Source organism: Equus quagga, chromosome 6, assembly GCF_021613505.1.
Source record: "Equus quagga isolate Etosha38 chromosome 6, UCLA_HA_Equagga_1.0, whole genome shotgun sequence".
Taxonomy (NCBI): domain Eukaryota; kingdom Metazoa; phylum Chordata; class Mammalia; order Perissodactyla; family Equidae; genus Equus; species Equus quagga.
In genome coordinates this window covers 106,928,731-106,945,901 of record NC_060272.1, presented here as the reverse complement: position 1 = coordinate 106,945,901, position 17,171 = coordinate 106,928,731, and the positions used below count along the sequence as shown (strand labels likewise).

Genomic DNA, 17,171 nt, shown 5'->3' with positions numbered 1-17,171 from the left:
CTCTTTTTGCTGAGGAAGACTGGCCCTGAGCTAACATCTGTGCCCATCTTCCTCTACTTTATATGTGGGACGCATCCCACAGCATGGCTTTTGCCAAGCGGGGCCATGTCCACACCCGGGATCCGAACCAGCAAACCCTGGGCGGCAGAGAAGCGGACCGTGCGAACTTAACCGCTGTGCGACCGGGCCGGCCCTCTCCCTCCCTGCTTTATGTTACTCTAGAGCGGTCTCACCATCTAACACGCTCTATACTGTGTTTTACCTATTTATTCTGTTTACTGTCTACCTCTCTCCACTTGAATGTAAGTTCCACGAGGACAGGGGTTTTTATTGTTTTGTTCACTGCTGTGCACCCTGGTTCTAGAACAGTCCCTGGCACACAGTAGGTGCCCAATATATATTTGTTGAATGAATGAATCACCTAAGTGTTGGTTACTGCAGGTATATTCCAAAGTTGAGCTGATTAGGACCAGGCCTGGGACTTGCCAGAGCAAATGAGCTTCACTGATAACGAAATACATTCTGAACACTGCCATGCACAAAGCTCTGTGCAGGTGAGGCGCTGGGCCTGGAACCAGCCTGAGCCGTGGCCGACCCCCAGTCCTCAGGGGTTTCACAGACACATAAAAACAGACAGGCAAGAAAGCATAAACCACAACTTAAATTAGCACTGCCAGATATACGCTACGAGAGCTCCAGCACAGGAGATGCAAGGCTGGGGCAAAGGTATTAATAACAATGTGAAGGAATTGTTCTTGATTTTAGACAATGGAATCTGAATCTATAAGTGATTGCTTCCTCGGCGCTCTGAAGAAGATTATTCAGAATGAATAAGCTTGCCAGCTCTGTCATGTAAATAACATCTATTTCCTCTCCTGAAAATCCATAAACTGGAAATCAGATTTTTCAAATGACTGAAATAAAGCACAACCTGTCTGGACAGCAAGATTAAGCTTTACACTGCGAACAGGGTGAGGATTCCACGAGTGCTTTACTGACGTTATACACAATATGATCATTGTTAGGTGACTTGAATCAGAATGCTCTGACACAGAATTCTCACACACAGTGATTCTGCTTGGACAGAATTCCCACTTGGAGCGCAAAAATTCTTCCTCCAGAATTTCCGTCTGTTAACTGAATTGAGAATCAGGCTAAGGGGCACAAAACAAAATGATTGATCCTTTCCATATCCTTTTTTTTAAAATGAATAATGCTTGGAGGCTGGTGTTCACCTACACAGAGCATGTCATCAAAACACTTGAATCACCTTGGACTCTAAATTATAGGCCCTACACTAAGCAGAACAGAGAAAGACTATGAGAGACCTTATTTCATGAGCAAATATTATTTTCCTTAGAATCAAATTATTCAGATTTACCTTAAAATAACATTAATTGCTTATTATATGCCAGCCACACAACTGAGTATTTTCACACTATCTTAAGCAACCCTAATAACAAATGAGGTAATGACTAATATACTTATTTTTCAGATGAGGAAACTGAGGATCCTGGAGAACAAGAGATTTGTCTAAATGGTAGAGCCTGGTAGTGCTAAAATTTAAATCCAGGATTTCTGACTCCAAGCTCTGTGTTCATTCTTACTGTCCTACATAAGCAGGGAAAAAGCCTCTAAGAATTGTAATGAAAGCAATGAAAATTGTTCCTGATATTTTAGTAAGAGCTTCTCATCTGAAAATCCAAGATATTATTTCCATGACCTTGTTGGGTTTCACAAAAATGAACGAAGATGGTCACTTAACAATTCAATCCCTTTACCTTGGGAATAAGAATTTGAGAAAATGTTTAGCTCTTAGCATCTCCTTGTCCATGAAAAGAATTAACTTTTAACCTAATAACCATGACTTTTAATTGCATTTCTTCTCACACGCTATGTATTGAAATATCAGAAGCTTTAAGCTGGCTCATAAAAACCTTTGCTCCTCATTTCCATAATCAAAATATTTTCAAGTGTCAGGGTTGCTGAATTATACCAAGGACCAAACATTTCGATGGCTGTAATGAGAAGATGACATTCTGTCAGGGTAGTTGATAAATTTGACAGTTTTTCTTCTTTCAGATCCACATGCTGAAAGGTATAGAAAGGAGCCTGCGAGAAAGCACTTGTGACTTTCTGTATCAATTAAGACCATTATAAAAATAAACTTACTATCATGACCTAGCAAGGGCTTATCGATGGACTTAGCATCACTGTTAAAAGTTGGCTGGAATTTCACTTTTGGTTAAACAAATGAGCTAGCGCAGACTACACAACAAAGGTATGATTTCCACTCAGGCCCAGGGCTCCGGAGAAAGAGAAAAAGAGGAGGATCCTGACAAGCGCCTGTATGGGCACACTGGGGGTGTCCTAGGCTTGACACTTCTCAGACCAAGAGCTGAAACACTGGGGGGTTGCTCTGGAGGAGCAAATATCCAGGAAGACTTCAGCAGGGCACTTACAATTTTTATATGGTTTTCCTTCCTCAAAAAAAGTATCTAAATCAAGCTCCTGGGGCTCACCACATTAAAACTGGAGGAAAGTGCCTATCTGACACCAAAGGCCACATCTGCAAAACGAGTATGTAATTCCTCTTGATCCTGAAGATGTACTTATGAAACATGTTCCAAAGGCTAGTGAACAGCTGCTCAAAATCCTTTCCAAATCAGCCTCCAGTGAATTGGTACACTCGACACTAGGGTGCAACACTTGGTTAATAGGTGAGTGTCTCTAGAGAATCCCATGGCTGAATCAGGCAGGATTATTCCACTTCCATGGGGAATTGGGAGGGAAATGCCAGCCTAGGGTTACCTCTGAAACTCTCCTTAAAAGAGGGATTTAATAATTAATTTAAATAATTAATAATTAACTCTTATCACTAGGAAAACAAACAAGGCCATCTCATCATTTGGCTGCAGAGAAATCAAATCACTCTCTTTGCAGTATCTGCTATTTAAATGTGCTGGGGCAGGATAAACCTTCCTTGAAAAATGCCCTAAGCCAACTGGCCCTTCTTGGGGGAAATATAGTTAAGCAGTCAATACCTGCTTCTCTACTTCTTTCCTCCCACAAATGGCCTCTGTTAAGGCAATTCCAGGATGTTATTTATTTACTAGAAACTTGACTCACTTTGCACAAGGTTCTGGAGGAGCAAACCTGACCCTGAGGATCCCATCAACTTCCACAGGCTTCTTTTGACTGGGGTGGGGGGGGGGGGGGGCGGGGGCATCAAGAGGGGGAAGCAGGCAACACCAAATATTCTGAGATTCAGAAGCAGCAGCTGGAGAGGAAGGTGCAGGAGGTTGGGGAGAGGGACAAGCTGCCCTCCTTCCCTTTCCAGCAAACCCAGCTCCTGTTTCCAAACAGAAGGTGGGGACTGCCAAGGAGCCTCACCTGCTGGGTGTCCCCACCCTTGCAAGCTCATAGAAGAGAGGAGAGAGACATGGTTCCAACCCCAAAGAAGAGCATCCCGGAGGCCAAGTTGTAAAACAGACAACCTGACAGAAATTCAGAATCTAAATAGGAACAACCCATACTTCTAAGCAATGGCTCAGACATCTACCTAGTCCAGCGATCTGTCAGGAGTTAATCCATTAAATACACCCTTGTTTAAAAACAAACAAACATGACTTAAAAATTATTTTCAATAGAAAAACAATGGAGACAAAGAAGCTGAGGGAGGCTATCTCGGCGGATGAGCGGGGTGGGAAAGGAGAAATCTGAGTTCTGTCTGCTCTCTTCCCCCGTGACCTCCGCGGGCCATAATTACACATCCCTGAATTCGGGCATGAATCTGGCCGGTTTTCAGAGCCGGAGCGCGGGCAGTCGGCGCTCGCCCCGAGCGAAGGCACCTTTCCAGGCTTGCCCAGGGTGAGTGACGGCAATACCTCCACCCTCTCTCCTCCCCGGGCTCGGCTCTCCCTGAAGCTAAGGTGCCTCTTCCAGTCCCTCCGAGAACCGTAATCCATACTCAATCTCTATCCGGGCAGCGTGGTTCAGGAAAAAAAAGGGGCGAGGGGGAGCAGACAGGATTAAAAAAAACAATTAAACCATCTTTACTTCCAAACGGGAAGAACCTAGAGCTGCTTGCTTCCCTTTCCTCCTTTCATCATTTTGGGTAAAGCAGGAACCTGCAGGTCCTGGATCACCCAAATGGGAGTCCCCGAGGAGCTTTATTCTTCGCACGCAGAAATCAACACCCTCGGGGGGAAACCCTCGCGTAGGGTCCGAGGACGAGGGTGCGGCGAGGGACCCAGCCACCAGGTGCGCCAGCGTTTGTCCACCCTTGCACGCGCCCGCCCCGCACGCGGCCTGGGCGCTGGGAACGCGTGAGGGTGCGCGCGTCGCCCACCCACCACGCCGCTCACCTAGCACCACCGCGGCCACGGTGGAGAGCAGCAGCCAGTTATTCTTCAGAAGGCGCTTGCAGTCGTATCCCTTCCTCGCCGGCTTCCCCATGGCGGGCGCCCGAGTTCGGAGCCGCCGCCGCAGCGGCCGCTATTGTCCGCGGAGCTCTGCTGTGCGCGCGGGGTCGAGGGACCTGGAGACAGCCGGCGGCACCCCGGCGCGGAGGCGGGATGCGGGCACGCCACGGAAACGGTGTGCGCTTGCTGCGGCAGCCGCCGCTGTCACTGCTGCTGCCGCTGTCACCGCTGCCGCCACCTAAGATCGCGCGCCGCGCCCGCCACCCGTGCCAGCTCGATGGCTGTGCGTGGCGGGCGCGCCCGGCTCCTCCTGCTGCCGCCGCGCTCTGCGGCGCCGGGGCCAACCAGCGAGAAAGGAGGGAGGAGCAGCGGGTCGAGAGAGACGGGTGGGTGCGTGTGTGGTGACCCCAGGGTCCCCGTGGGGCAGGCGTGGGAGGGCGCCCAGCGCTGCTGCTGGAGCTGGGGCAGCTCCTGCGAGAACCTTGCGCCCCGCCCCAGCCTTCAGCTGGAGTCTCTCGCTTTTTTTCCTTTGGTCAGGCTAGGTTTTCGGATTTAGGGTTTCCTCCTTTCCCTAATCCAAAGGAGGCGGAGCCACTAGCCCCTTTGGCTGGGACTTCATCCTCCACACCCCATCCCTTCCCTTTTCTCCACACCAGCCATTCCCAGTGCAGCTTCGGAGAACGCGTCCCCTTTCCAGTGGGAAGAGTTGGGGGAAATTGAGTTCTCTCTTGGGTTCCCTTTGCTCCCCCACGCAGCCTCGGATTTGCCAGCAGCCTAGAAAGCCTGAAGCCTCTAGGAGGAGGGAAAGAAAGAGTGCTGGGGGACAGAACGGGACTTTGTGAACTTTCACACCAGGCCTCTAATCCCACCCCCCAAGTCAAAATCCCACACAGGTCCTATTAACTCTCCGCTTTGAGACGCGGGAGCTGAAGCTGCAGCAGGGGTGTCTGTGGACAAAGGGCTTGGAATGGGCCCTCTTAGAACTTTTCTCTTGCTTCTTGCGACTAGCTCCGCTGAAGGCCCCAAAACTGTGAGACTTAGAGTAATTAGGACTGAGAACCCGACCAAGCTGCTCTGAGGGGAAGGTGGGCGGGCCCATCCCTAAGGCCAAATGCATTGGAAAGGCAAACACAGGAGAGTTGGAGACACCAGGTAAGTCGTGCCAAAAATACTCTGCGCTGCTAAGTGAATTTTCTAATTCTCTTCCATTCTACCCAGTTTTTTCACCCTCGCTTATACAAACTCTTTCCTTCCCTTACCGCATCACCACCTCCGCAGCTCTAGGCTGCCGTCTCATCAGCTTTCCTAACATTAAATGAGCCCTGAATCGTTTTGCTATTGTGGAGTCTACTCTGATTGGGAAGGGTGGGGGATCTCCCCAACTAGATTTTCTGATGACTCAACCCCCAAAATTAGAGCTTCATTCCTTTGGGTTAAATTTTACAAGTATCCTTGAAGAGATAAAAAAAATTAAGCTTTATGAATCATGTACACTTTAGTATGAATGCGTTTATCAGCTCCTTTCCAGAAAGTAAATTTTGAGAGAAGGAAGGATAGAGGGATATCAAGGTCATTGTGTGCCTGAGGAAGATCTGAAGAAATGTCAGAAGAAGATAAAGTATTACGAAAGAGGGGACCAAGATATTCATCTCACAGTAAAAGAGCCGGAAATACTCAGATGTCTAACATGAAAGAAATGGTAAATATTTTATGGAACTGCCATGCAATAGCACCTTATGCACCCTATATAAAGGAAGATTGTGAAATTTCTAATAGAACGGGATAGCGCATGTTATAATAATATGAGGGCAAAAAGAAAAATTAAAATTATATACACATTTGATCACAATTATGTAAAACAAACATTTAAAACAAAACCATGTGCTTAGAAAAAAGTCTAGAAGGAAGTACACCAAAATTTTAACAATAGTCATCTTTGGGTGATAATATCATGTTTGAATCTTTTTGCTTTCCATATTTCTGTATTTTCCAAAGTGTTTAGCATAAGCATACCCATGCCCATTACAGTGGCAGATAGGACCATATTTCAGAAATAAACAGGCCGTGAAGAGAGAAAAAAGTGGAAGAACCTAAGATGAACTTTGTACATCACAACTTTTTGAGGTGTAGTAAGACAATTACACCTGGGTTTTGGGGGCAAGATATTTAGGTTTAAATTCTAGCCCTGCAACTTAACACCTGGGTGACCTTGGGCAAGTTGCTTAAATTTTTTGTGTCTCAGTTTCTACATCTGTAAAATGGGGGCATTAATAGTATTTATCTCATGGGGGTATTGTAAGAATTGAATACAGAGTCTAAAGACTTAGAACAGTGCCTGGCACACAGCAAGTGTCATCACTAGTTTTACTTGAAGTCAGCCTGGGCAGGCATCTTCTAACGCCCTCTTGCTTGTTGCCTGCCTGTTGTGAACACACCCTAAACCACTTCACACCCACGAGAGCCCTTGCATATTGATCAATAGTAACTGCCCTTTAGAATTGCAATGGACCCTAAATCTATTGCACTTTCTCACCTAAAGCCCATATAGTGCATACTCATTTTATGCTTAATTATGCAAGTTCTAAATAGTGCGATATAAAAAGATGAATAAAGTCCAAATATATACACTCATTTTGAAATAAGGAAAATCTCCTAAATTGAAAATAAAAGTCAGGAATCTCAAAAGCTCAAAGTAGGTGGGCCAAGTAAATTATAAACTGTGTTTATGCTATTACTACATGGCAGTTCCACTTTAGCTGGTAATAAAAAATAAGTGCATGTGTCAGGAACCTTTCTAACCGCTTTACACAGATTAACTCCTTTGGTCCTCACAACAACTTGATGAGATAGGGACTACTGTTACCTCATGGGGCGGTTGGAAGAATCAAATGTGTTGTCGACGAAAATAATGCATAATCAATCTATAAATGAAAATCTGGGTGAGTTTATTCTGACCTAAAATGTGAGGATGATGGCCTGGGGCCTTTCTTCCTGAAGGAAGAAAGGGCACCAACGAAGTGAGGTGTACAGAGTGGTTATATACCCCCAAACAGGATGTTTTACAAAGGATTGAAATGTCCCTTTTACAATGGTCGAGAGACTGCTCTGTCGGCACAATGATTGACTGATTGACGGAAACAGCAGATAGGTCTGCTATCTCGGCAGGTGCAGCAGGAAGCAAGTCTATTGTCTCGAGCTCGGTGGTCACAGGTGAGCGCAGCAATCAGTTCCTAGCCTAAAGAAAGATGCTTAATCTTTAAGGAAATGCATGCCAACATTGGGAGGGGGAGGGAAGTTGCACCTTTATCTCAAGGGCCTTTGTTCTTGCCATAGGGAATGTCTAAAGCAGATATACAATGCGTGCTCAACGGCCACAGTCAGGCCCTTTTGGAAAAACAAGGTCAGGCAGAATTAGGTTTACACAAATGGCTTCCTCATATACTCCAATATATCCTATTGCTTGCCATTTCTATTTGTCAGTGTTATTGTGTGTTATTATCATCTTCCTTTTACGACTGAGGAATCTGAGGCAAAAAGAGGTTAAGTAACTGGCTTAAGTTCCCTCAGTTAGTAAGAGGAGGTTCAAGGACTGAACCTAGTGCTCAAGCTAAATTCACAAACCACCACCTCATATATGGGGAACAAATACAGAATTGTTATGGGGAAATTACTCTTGAGTTATGTGAATTTTACTTCATGCCAGATCTTCAAGAATCCATCCATCCATATCCAGGAAACTCTTATGTCCCAAAGTGCTGTGCTCAAGTGGAAACTGTATACGTTTTATGGGGCAGTGATGGAACTCTCAAATTCTCTCCCCATTGCTGCTACTGGCACCTATTCTATGTGATTTCACTGCATAAGACAAGAAATGGTATAGGAAGCTTCACTTTGGGGAGAGGGGAGACTGGAGACCACTAGTGCTTCAGTTCTATACTTTTTTGCCTTCTTGGCCTGTTAGAGTGGTGGACACAAATGATCTCAAATTGGACAAGAGTTAAGAGGCATTTCCCTTGTAAGCTCTACCTGACAGGAACTTGACCACTCAGTTTCTGGAACAAAAACTTTGCTCTCCTGGGATAAGACCTTAAAGGCAGTAGAAGGAGTTGCTAGGATTTTTTCCCCTCCAATAGATGTTAACATTTCCCTTTTCTCCGGAGCCCTGTCAAATGCCTTCATTCTGCTGAAATAAACCTTTGGCCAATTCTTGCTAGATTATATTTTGCCAGTGTGTGTGTGTGTGTGCATGTGTGTTTAACATTTCAGTCACACTGGTGTTTCCTTTATTGTTATTGTTTCTTTTTTTTTTTAATTGTTGACTCATGGACTCTCTTGTTAGTTATTAAAGAAAAGACACTTTGACTTTGACACACAGGTTAAACCAGCAGGTAACAGCCTGGCCTTATACATTAATTGGGATAGAAATGAAAAAAGGCATTCAGAAACAAAAAGTAAGGCATCAGCTTCTGAGCATCTCTAGAAATAGTATGCTGGTTGCATTTTACCATCTTAAAACATATGTAGTTGGTTGCTTTGTCCTTATGCTGTGGTAATGGGGAGAAGAACGTCACAGGGTACCAGGGTCTCCTCCAGCTTCTATAGCTGTGCAGCCATTCATGACTGATGGAGGGTAAGAAGGATGCTGTCAGCATATTCAGACACCCTTTTTAGCAGTCTCTTCATTTTCCAATCTTGATCTGGATTTAATTTATCTCAGAATTATAAATTAAAGAGTAAAAGAACCGTATTTCATTAAATCTTCACAATAATTCTCCAAGTAATATTTTATAAGGATGATTTGGCCTGAAGAGACTTATCAATTAGTTTAGATGTCCTTGAACTCTTGGTTTCAACAGAACTTTGACCCATGGGCTTTCTTGCTCACTCTGACAAACTGAAGAACAATTCCATTTCATTTCCATTTTCTTATGAAAAAAAAAAGTTGTCTGCCTCATAGAAGCTGTGTGTCCTTGAACAAGTCATTTAACTTCTCTGAACCTCAATTTCCTTTTTTGATGATACCATTTCAAGTAATAAATAAAAATGGTCAATACATATTTGAAACATGAAAAATTTTTCAGTCAATCTCACTAGTACTCCAGGAAATTAAATTTTAAATCAATATTTGTTTACCAGCTGAACAAAGATATTTAAACAAAATATTTTAAAATTTACAATGTTAAAATTTATAATTTTAACATTATAAATTGTAAACTTAGAGAAGGTATGGAGAAATGAGCAGTGTCACACACTGCTGGTGGACCTAGAAAATGCTATGACTTTCTGAGGATAATTAGGCAATTTGTAATATCTTCCTTCAAAAGTGTTTGTATTCTTTAACTCAACCAATATGCCTCTAGAAAGTTATACCAAAAAAACACCAAAGGGCTGGTTCATCCAAGCTCAGTTGGAAACAACTTAATTGTCTAGTAAAGTGGATTGGCTAAACATTGGTTGTATAAAAATGCACTGGACAATGGAACACTGTTCAGGGATTGAAAAGCTATTCTATTTTAGCAGAATCTTGAATTAGATGGGAAAATGGTAAACATACACACAACTGTGTTCTGAAATGGCAAAATTAAGTTATAAAACAGTGAATGGGTTGTTTTATACAATGAGGACATAGTCATTTATTATTTGTATACCTAAAAATGTAAAACTTAAAATATGCATATTATAATTCGTTAAGTCTGTGTGTGTGTGTGCATGTGTATAAGGGTAGTAATACGCAAATTATTAATGTGCTTTTTATCTTTGTCTTTCTGAGCACATGTTCTTTGCCCTACTAGGCCAAGGTGTTCACGTGCTTGGGAGATTAGGATTTGTTACAGAAGGAATTTAAAGAAAAAAAATATACTAACATTCTACTTCTGCATGATATATAGGATTTTGTAGCAGGAAAGACTATTACTATGAGAAAGAATGTTCCATATTCCTTCATGTCTCCGTTAGAATATCAAAATCCCAGCATGGAAGACCCATCTCACAGAATTCTTCTGCAGTCTAGGAAAGACACCCCTCTATTACAGCAGCTATCACTCTGTTGCAGCAGGAGGTTAAGACATAGAGGAATTAGAAGAAAAACTCACCACTTTCTGGTCAAGGGAATGGTGGGAAGAAGAAAGGGAGAGGAGGAAAGAAGTTGGTCCTGTTTTCTCTCTCCAGGCTTCATCCAGGAAGGGCGTGTATGTTAGAGAAAAGAAGGTGGCAGCTCTGTGCCCTATTCCCCATTAGGAAGCTGCCTCCCAGGTTGCCCCTTACCACATCAACACAAATGTGGCAGGCAGGGCAGTGTTGTCAGGCAGAGAGAGGCTCTGAGATTTCACTTCCCAACCACCCTCGGTTCCTGGTGGCAGGGATGATGAGCTGAGAGCCATGGGATGGTCATGGCAGGATGAAGTGACCCTCCTTAGAGTCTGGGGGGAACCCATGTGAACTGGCCCGATGCACTCACTTATTTGTTACTAGCAGTAGCTGAGGTGAGACTGAGGCTGTGGATAAATGCCTCTTGTCTCTGATGAAGCCGAAAGAAAGGACAAAATACATCTTCACAGCTGCAGATTTCAACCATAAAGGCTCACAGGGCAAGTTGCAAGAAGGGACACAGAGGATCTGTGTGGACACAGATCAGGACACAAAGAGGATTTGGATCTGGACATCAGGATCCAAATGAGTCCACACATTACAGTGGGTTGTTAATTTTCAAAAGTCTCTTTTATTCTACAACAGATCCCCCTCATCTCATTTGTTTGTTGAAGGCACTACATCATTTGTCCTACAAAATTCCCTGCATCCTGGATTTGGTTGATTGCTTCTTCATGGTGGCACTTAATTTCTTTCTCTACCCTCACTGTTTTCTCTAAGCTGGTGGTGAGAGCTAGAGGTTTGATATTTAGCAATGCTAAGATTTAACAGTGGATTCTGATGTTGTCAGCCTGAGTCATCCATAACAAATACACCATAAACCTTTTGAATATGGTTTTGGCATCTGTTAGTGATAGGTGCTTAAGACCATTTTACTTAATTCATTCTAATTCTATCATTCCTTCTGAACACGTTTGCTGGAATTCTTCTATAAAAAGAATTCTTACCTCATTAACTTTTTGGTTACCGTGAAATAGAGTTTGTATAGAAAAGGCAGGATCCATGCTTAATTTTTCCCCTTTACTGGTTTTCTCAATAATGAATTGGTGGACTAGCAACCTCCAATGGTGACTGATGAGGCTTTGTTTTCTTGTTTTTTTACTAGTATTATTATGAACACATGGATTTATATGTGTTTTGGATGGATTTATGTGTTTCAATCAGTTACAATCATAATTCTTTTCCTTGCTCAAATTGTCCTATCTTTGGCCAATGAGAGGCCCTTCATTTGTCTCCTCTGTCCTTTGACAGGACCAGTTGTCTTCACTGTTGTCCTTATTTTCTGGCTCAGCAAGATGTCCCCAGACCATCTCGTATATTTCTTGCCCTGGAATTGGAACCAGCCATTTCTCCAAAGGATCTGGGTTCCTTTTAGTGGAGAATAGTATTTAGAAACTACAATCTTGATCATAGGAGGGCTTGTTGTGACTAAGTTGTCAATGTTTCTAGGCCTTTTTAGTGGACAGCACTCAGGAATATATATTTCACAGTAAGAGACAAATAAATAATGAGTTCATACTGATGCTCCCTATTCAAAATTTTTTGTTATGCTAAAATATAATAAAATTTACCATTTTAATAATTTTTCTGTGTACAGTTTTGTGGCATTAAGTACATTCACACTCTTGTGCAACCATCATCACCACCATCCATTTCCAGGACTTTTTCATCTTCCTAAACTGAAACTCTGTACCCATTAAACAATAACTCCCCACTCCCTTTTTCCTCCAGCTCCTGGCAACCACCATTCTACTGTCCATATTTATAAATATCTGTCCTTTTGTGACTGTGGTTTATTTCGCTTAGCATAATGTCCTCAAAGGTCATCCATGTTGTGGCATGTGTCAGAATTCCTTCCTTTTTAAAGCTGAATAATATTCCATTGTATGTATATACTACATTTTGTTTATCCATTCATGCATTGATGAACACTTGGATTGTTTCCAACTTTTGGCTATTTGGAATAATGTTGGTATGAAAATGAGTGTATAAATATCTGTTCAAGTCCGTTTTCAATTCTTTAGTTTATATACCCAGAAGAGGAATTGCTGGATCATATGGTAATTCTATGTTTGAGATTTTGAGGAACTGCCATATCATTTTCCACATCGGCTGCACCATTTTACATTCTCACCAGCAATGCACAAGGGTTCCAATTTTTCCACATCCTCACCAACACTTGTTATTTTCTCTTTGTTTTAATAGTAGCCATCCTAATGGGTGTGAACCAATTCCAATTTTTTTTTTAAAGATGTTATTTTTCCTTTTTCTCCCCAAAGCCCCCGGGGAACATAGTTGTGTATTTTTAGTTGTGGGTCCTTCTAGTTGTGGCATGTGGGATGGTGCCCCAGCATGGCTTGATGAGCAGTGCCGGTCCATACCCAGGATTCAAACCAGCAAAACCCTGGGCCGCCAAAGCGGAGCGCACGAACTTAACCCCTTGGCCATGGGGCCAGCTCCCCAATTCCAATTTAAGATGACAGAGTTTTGCTTAAACTAGTTTGATTTTATTCTTATTTTGCTTTTCTCTTTACTTTGAAAATCTTGGTTCTTAAAGGTATTACTTTGGGGCCGGCCCGGTGGCGCAGTGGTTAAGTGCACATGTTCCGCTTCATCCACCTGGAGTTCGCTGGTGTGGACATGGCACTGCTTGGCAAGCCATGCTGTGGTAGGCATCCCACATATAAAGTAGAGGAAGATGGGCACGGATGTCAGCTCAGGGCCAGTCTTCCTCAGCAAAAAGAGGAGGATTGTCAGCAGACGTTAGCTCAGGGCTGATTTTCCAAAAAAAAAAAAAAATTAATTCAAGTATTTATTTCCTAATCCTATAATGTATATATAATAGTTTAAAAAAAACCGATACCAATATTACTTCTAATAAGAAGACCACTAAATGCAGCTTAAGATTTCTTTGTGGTTCTTTTGTCCCCAGAATATATCCCATGAGGGATATAGAGTCAAATTACTGTGTTTAAAAGTCACTTGAAATAATCCTTTTCCCTGTGTGGTTAGTCCATCAATTTGATATATACAGTTAGGGTCATAGGTTTTCAAATTTTAGAAACTGGTTTTTAAAAATTTAATAATTTTTAAAGTATGTAAGCATTTACATAGTTCAGTCAAAACTATAAAACAGAACAATCAGAGGATTCTCATTTTAGTTTCCATCTCCTCTCTTCCTTTACTCCCCTTCCTCTCACGATACATAACAATTAGTAGATATCTATTAGTGTTTGTTTTATCCTTCAGCTGCTTTTTTTTTAAAGAAAATATAAACAAATATTCGTATTCATATTTTCCTTCCCTTTATGACACAAAGGTAACATTTTATAAGCCCTTTTTTGTGCCTCACTTCTTTCCTTTATCCTGGTGCTCACGCAGTATCATGATACAGAGATCTTCCTCATTCCTTTCTCTGTTCAATACTCCTTGTGTAGCTATAATTATAAAGAAATCTTCTTCATTCCTTTGAAGTGCTACAGAATACTACACTGAGTGGATATGCCCATAGTCTATTTAACAAGCTCCCTCCTGACGGACATTTGGTTTGTTAACAATATTTTGCTGTTATAGGGGCCGGCCCGGTGGCGCAGCGGTTAAGTTCGCACGTTCTGCCTCTCGGCGGCCCGGGGTTCACTGGCTCGGATCTCGGGTGCAGACATGGCACGGCTGGGCACGCCATGCTGTGGTAGGCGTCCCACGTATAAAGTAGAGGAAGTTGGGCACGGATGTTAGTTCAGGGCCAGGCTCCCTCAGCAAAAAAGAGGAGGACTGGCAGTAGTTAGCTCAGGGCTAATCTTCCTCAAAAAAAAAAGAAAAGAAAAATTAAAAAACAAAAAACAATATTTTGCTGTTACAAATAACACCACAAGAGACAGGATTGACCTCATTCAACAGCATGCTGATAAATGTTTACCAATAAGCTCTCCAGAAGAAAAGAAAGCCCTGACTTTTAATATTTGCTGAATTCCATGGCCAATTTCACACTACCAACGTGAAATCACGGAATGTGGAATTAGAAAGAGATGTATAGTAACACACTATCATGAAGTATGTCTACCATACAGATAGAACAGATGTAAATAACCTCAAGGGCATAGATAACAGTAAAAGACTATAAAAATAATTAGGAAATAGTGAATTTTGGGGTATTTATTACCTTTGTTTTTGATATTATTTATTTAGTTTTACATTTATATAATTTTATTTTTTTTAAAATGGAAGTGTTTAATAACCAGCTCACAGATATTTCTGAAAATTAAACAATCAGCTCTTCTGAGCCAGTACCAGCCAGCACACCATTGAATCTACACCTTGTTTTTAATACACGAGTAGAAAGTTCTATCTGCATAAGCTAGCTAGCACTAGGATCACCTACATATTATGATAGGCATGGGATCTATTTTTCTCTCAGGAAGACAGTTCAACGGTAGGCAGCCTGGTGTTTGTGTGGAAGCTCTATGGTCATCAGCGTCCCAGGCTCCTTCCTCTCTGCTCTGCTATCTTAGTGAACAGCCTCATGGTCCAAGGGGGCTGATGGAGTGCCAGGTATCATGTTTATACACCAGTGAGCAGGAATAAGGAAGTGTAGAAAGACAGAATGGTCACTGCTGAGTTGAGCCAGTTACCTTTTAGGATATCTCCTGGAGGTCCCATATAGCACTTCCGCTTACGATTTGCCATACATCACTTAGCTACCTGGTCACACCTAGCTGTAAGAGAAGCTGAAAAATGGAGACAACTATGCAGATTGCTGCCTCAAAAAAAATCAAGTTGTTTTTATTTAAACTTACTAAGAAAGAAATGGAAAGTGAATATAGGGTAGGCAACTAGCAGTCTGTACCTCCTCTGTCTAACTAAATCTTTCAAGCTCATCCTCTCCAAAAAGCAGCCTCTAACTACATCCTCTCTCTGTCTCTTCTCTAAACTCCACACTTTATGCTCCAGTGATCATTTTGGGTACAATATCACATGCTTTCTTATACCATTATTTTGGTGTTTTATGTGTATGTCAGGGTCCCACTTACTAATCCACTCACACTCATATACAATTATAAGTTCATAGGGGCAAAGTCTGTATTTTACATTTTTTTTTTGTTTCTCTTACAGCTTAATAAAGATTTTTAAGGTGTAAAATGAAGTTAGTAATATCTATAGTTTTATTGGAAGAAGCAAAGAAACAGTACATATGAAAGATTAAAAGATACAGAGTGTTGGGGCCAGCCCCGTGGCCTAGTGGTTAAGTTTAGTGTGCTCCGCTTCAGTGGCCCAGGTTTGCGGGTTCAGATCTGGGGTGTGGCCCTACACCACTCATTGGCTATGCTGTGGTGACGACCCACGTACAAAATAGAGGAAGACTGGCACAGATGTTAGCTCAGGGCAAATCTTCCTCAGCAAAAAACAAACAAACAAAAACCAGAGCGTTATATGCATGTCCCTCCCTTCCATTTCTTCCTTCCTCCAGTTGAATATAAAGGGGAACCTAGGGAAGACGGTATGTAAATATTTTATCTTAGCTGGGGGAATGCCATGTACAAATTACTGGTAGTTTTCAGGAGCTAGAGTTGGAGACGTTGACCTATATTGGGTCAGATTTCTTCTGGGCATATCACAAGAGTGATTCTTTAAATACACACTTATTATCCTACCTATTGTTAACATATATTAATTTGCCCTGTCTTTGAACTTTGTAAATATAAAATCAGACACCAAACTTTATTGGGTCTGGCTTCTTTCACTCTGCATTACATTTAGAAATTCATCCATGCTGTTTTGTACAGCAATAGTTTTCGTTGTGTGACTATGCCACAATTATTTATCCATTATACTGTTGAGACATTTGGGCTGTTTCTAGTTTTTGACTGTTATAAATATAGTCATATGCTGCATAATGATGTTTTGGTCAATGATGAACACTGTGTATGATGGTGGTCCCATACAATAAGTACCATATAGTCTAAGTGTATAGTAAGCTATACCTTCTAGGTTAGTGTGAGTACACTATGATGGTCGCACAACAAGAGAATTGCATAACTGCATTTCTCAGATCATATCCCCATTGTTAAGCGATTCATGACAATAGTCCTGCTATGAATGTTCTTGTACCTGTCTTTTGGTACACATATATATGTGTTGGGTGTATATCAAGGTATGGAAATGCTGAGTCATACGGTATGCATATGTTCAGCTTTATTAGATACTTCCAGATAGTTTTCCAAGGTGGCTGTACCAAACTACACTCCCATTAGCAGTGTATGAGAGTTCAGTTGTTCCCCATCCTTACCAATAATTGATATTTGTAGGGTATTCTGTGATGCTTTACCTAGACCCTTCTTTGGGACCAAAGTGCTCACTCACTTAGCTGCTGGTAGTGTTGGTAGATGACAGCTCTTTACTGAAGCCCTCTCTGGGAATTTCCCTCAGGCAAAGAGTGATTTCACATTCCAAGGTCACGTGTCTTCCCCTGGGACTAGCCAAATACAGTGACTGATCTGTGTGGTGCTGACGGTGCAGTTAGTAATGGAGGTAAGGGTGAGGTAGAGGCAATTTCCAAGGGCCATCCCAACTTGAAAGTTCCTTGCAAGAATAACTGAGGGCCTT

At 42.2% G+C, this 17,171-nt stretch overlaps 1 protein-coding gene across 2 annotated transcripts in view; it reads right to left on the bottom strand.

The window, feature by feature from the left end:
• SLC1A1 (solute carrier family 1 member 1) overlaps nt 1-4,668 on the bottom strand; it is a 72,381-nt gene extending 67,713 nt beyond the window's left edge. The window contains exon 1 of one of the 2 annotated variants that reach the window (XM_046664582.1): nt 4,368-4,668. In XM_046664582.1, coding sequence (XP_046520538.1) covers nt 4,368-4,458 — 91 coding nt within the window. In that variant the 5' untranslated portion in view covers nt 4,459-4,668. The remainder of the gene's footprint in view (nt 1-4,367) is intronic. The other variant, XM_046664581.1, reaches the window with a different exon arrangement.
• Between the last annotated feature and the right edge of the window lie 12,503 nt (nt 4,669-17,171).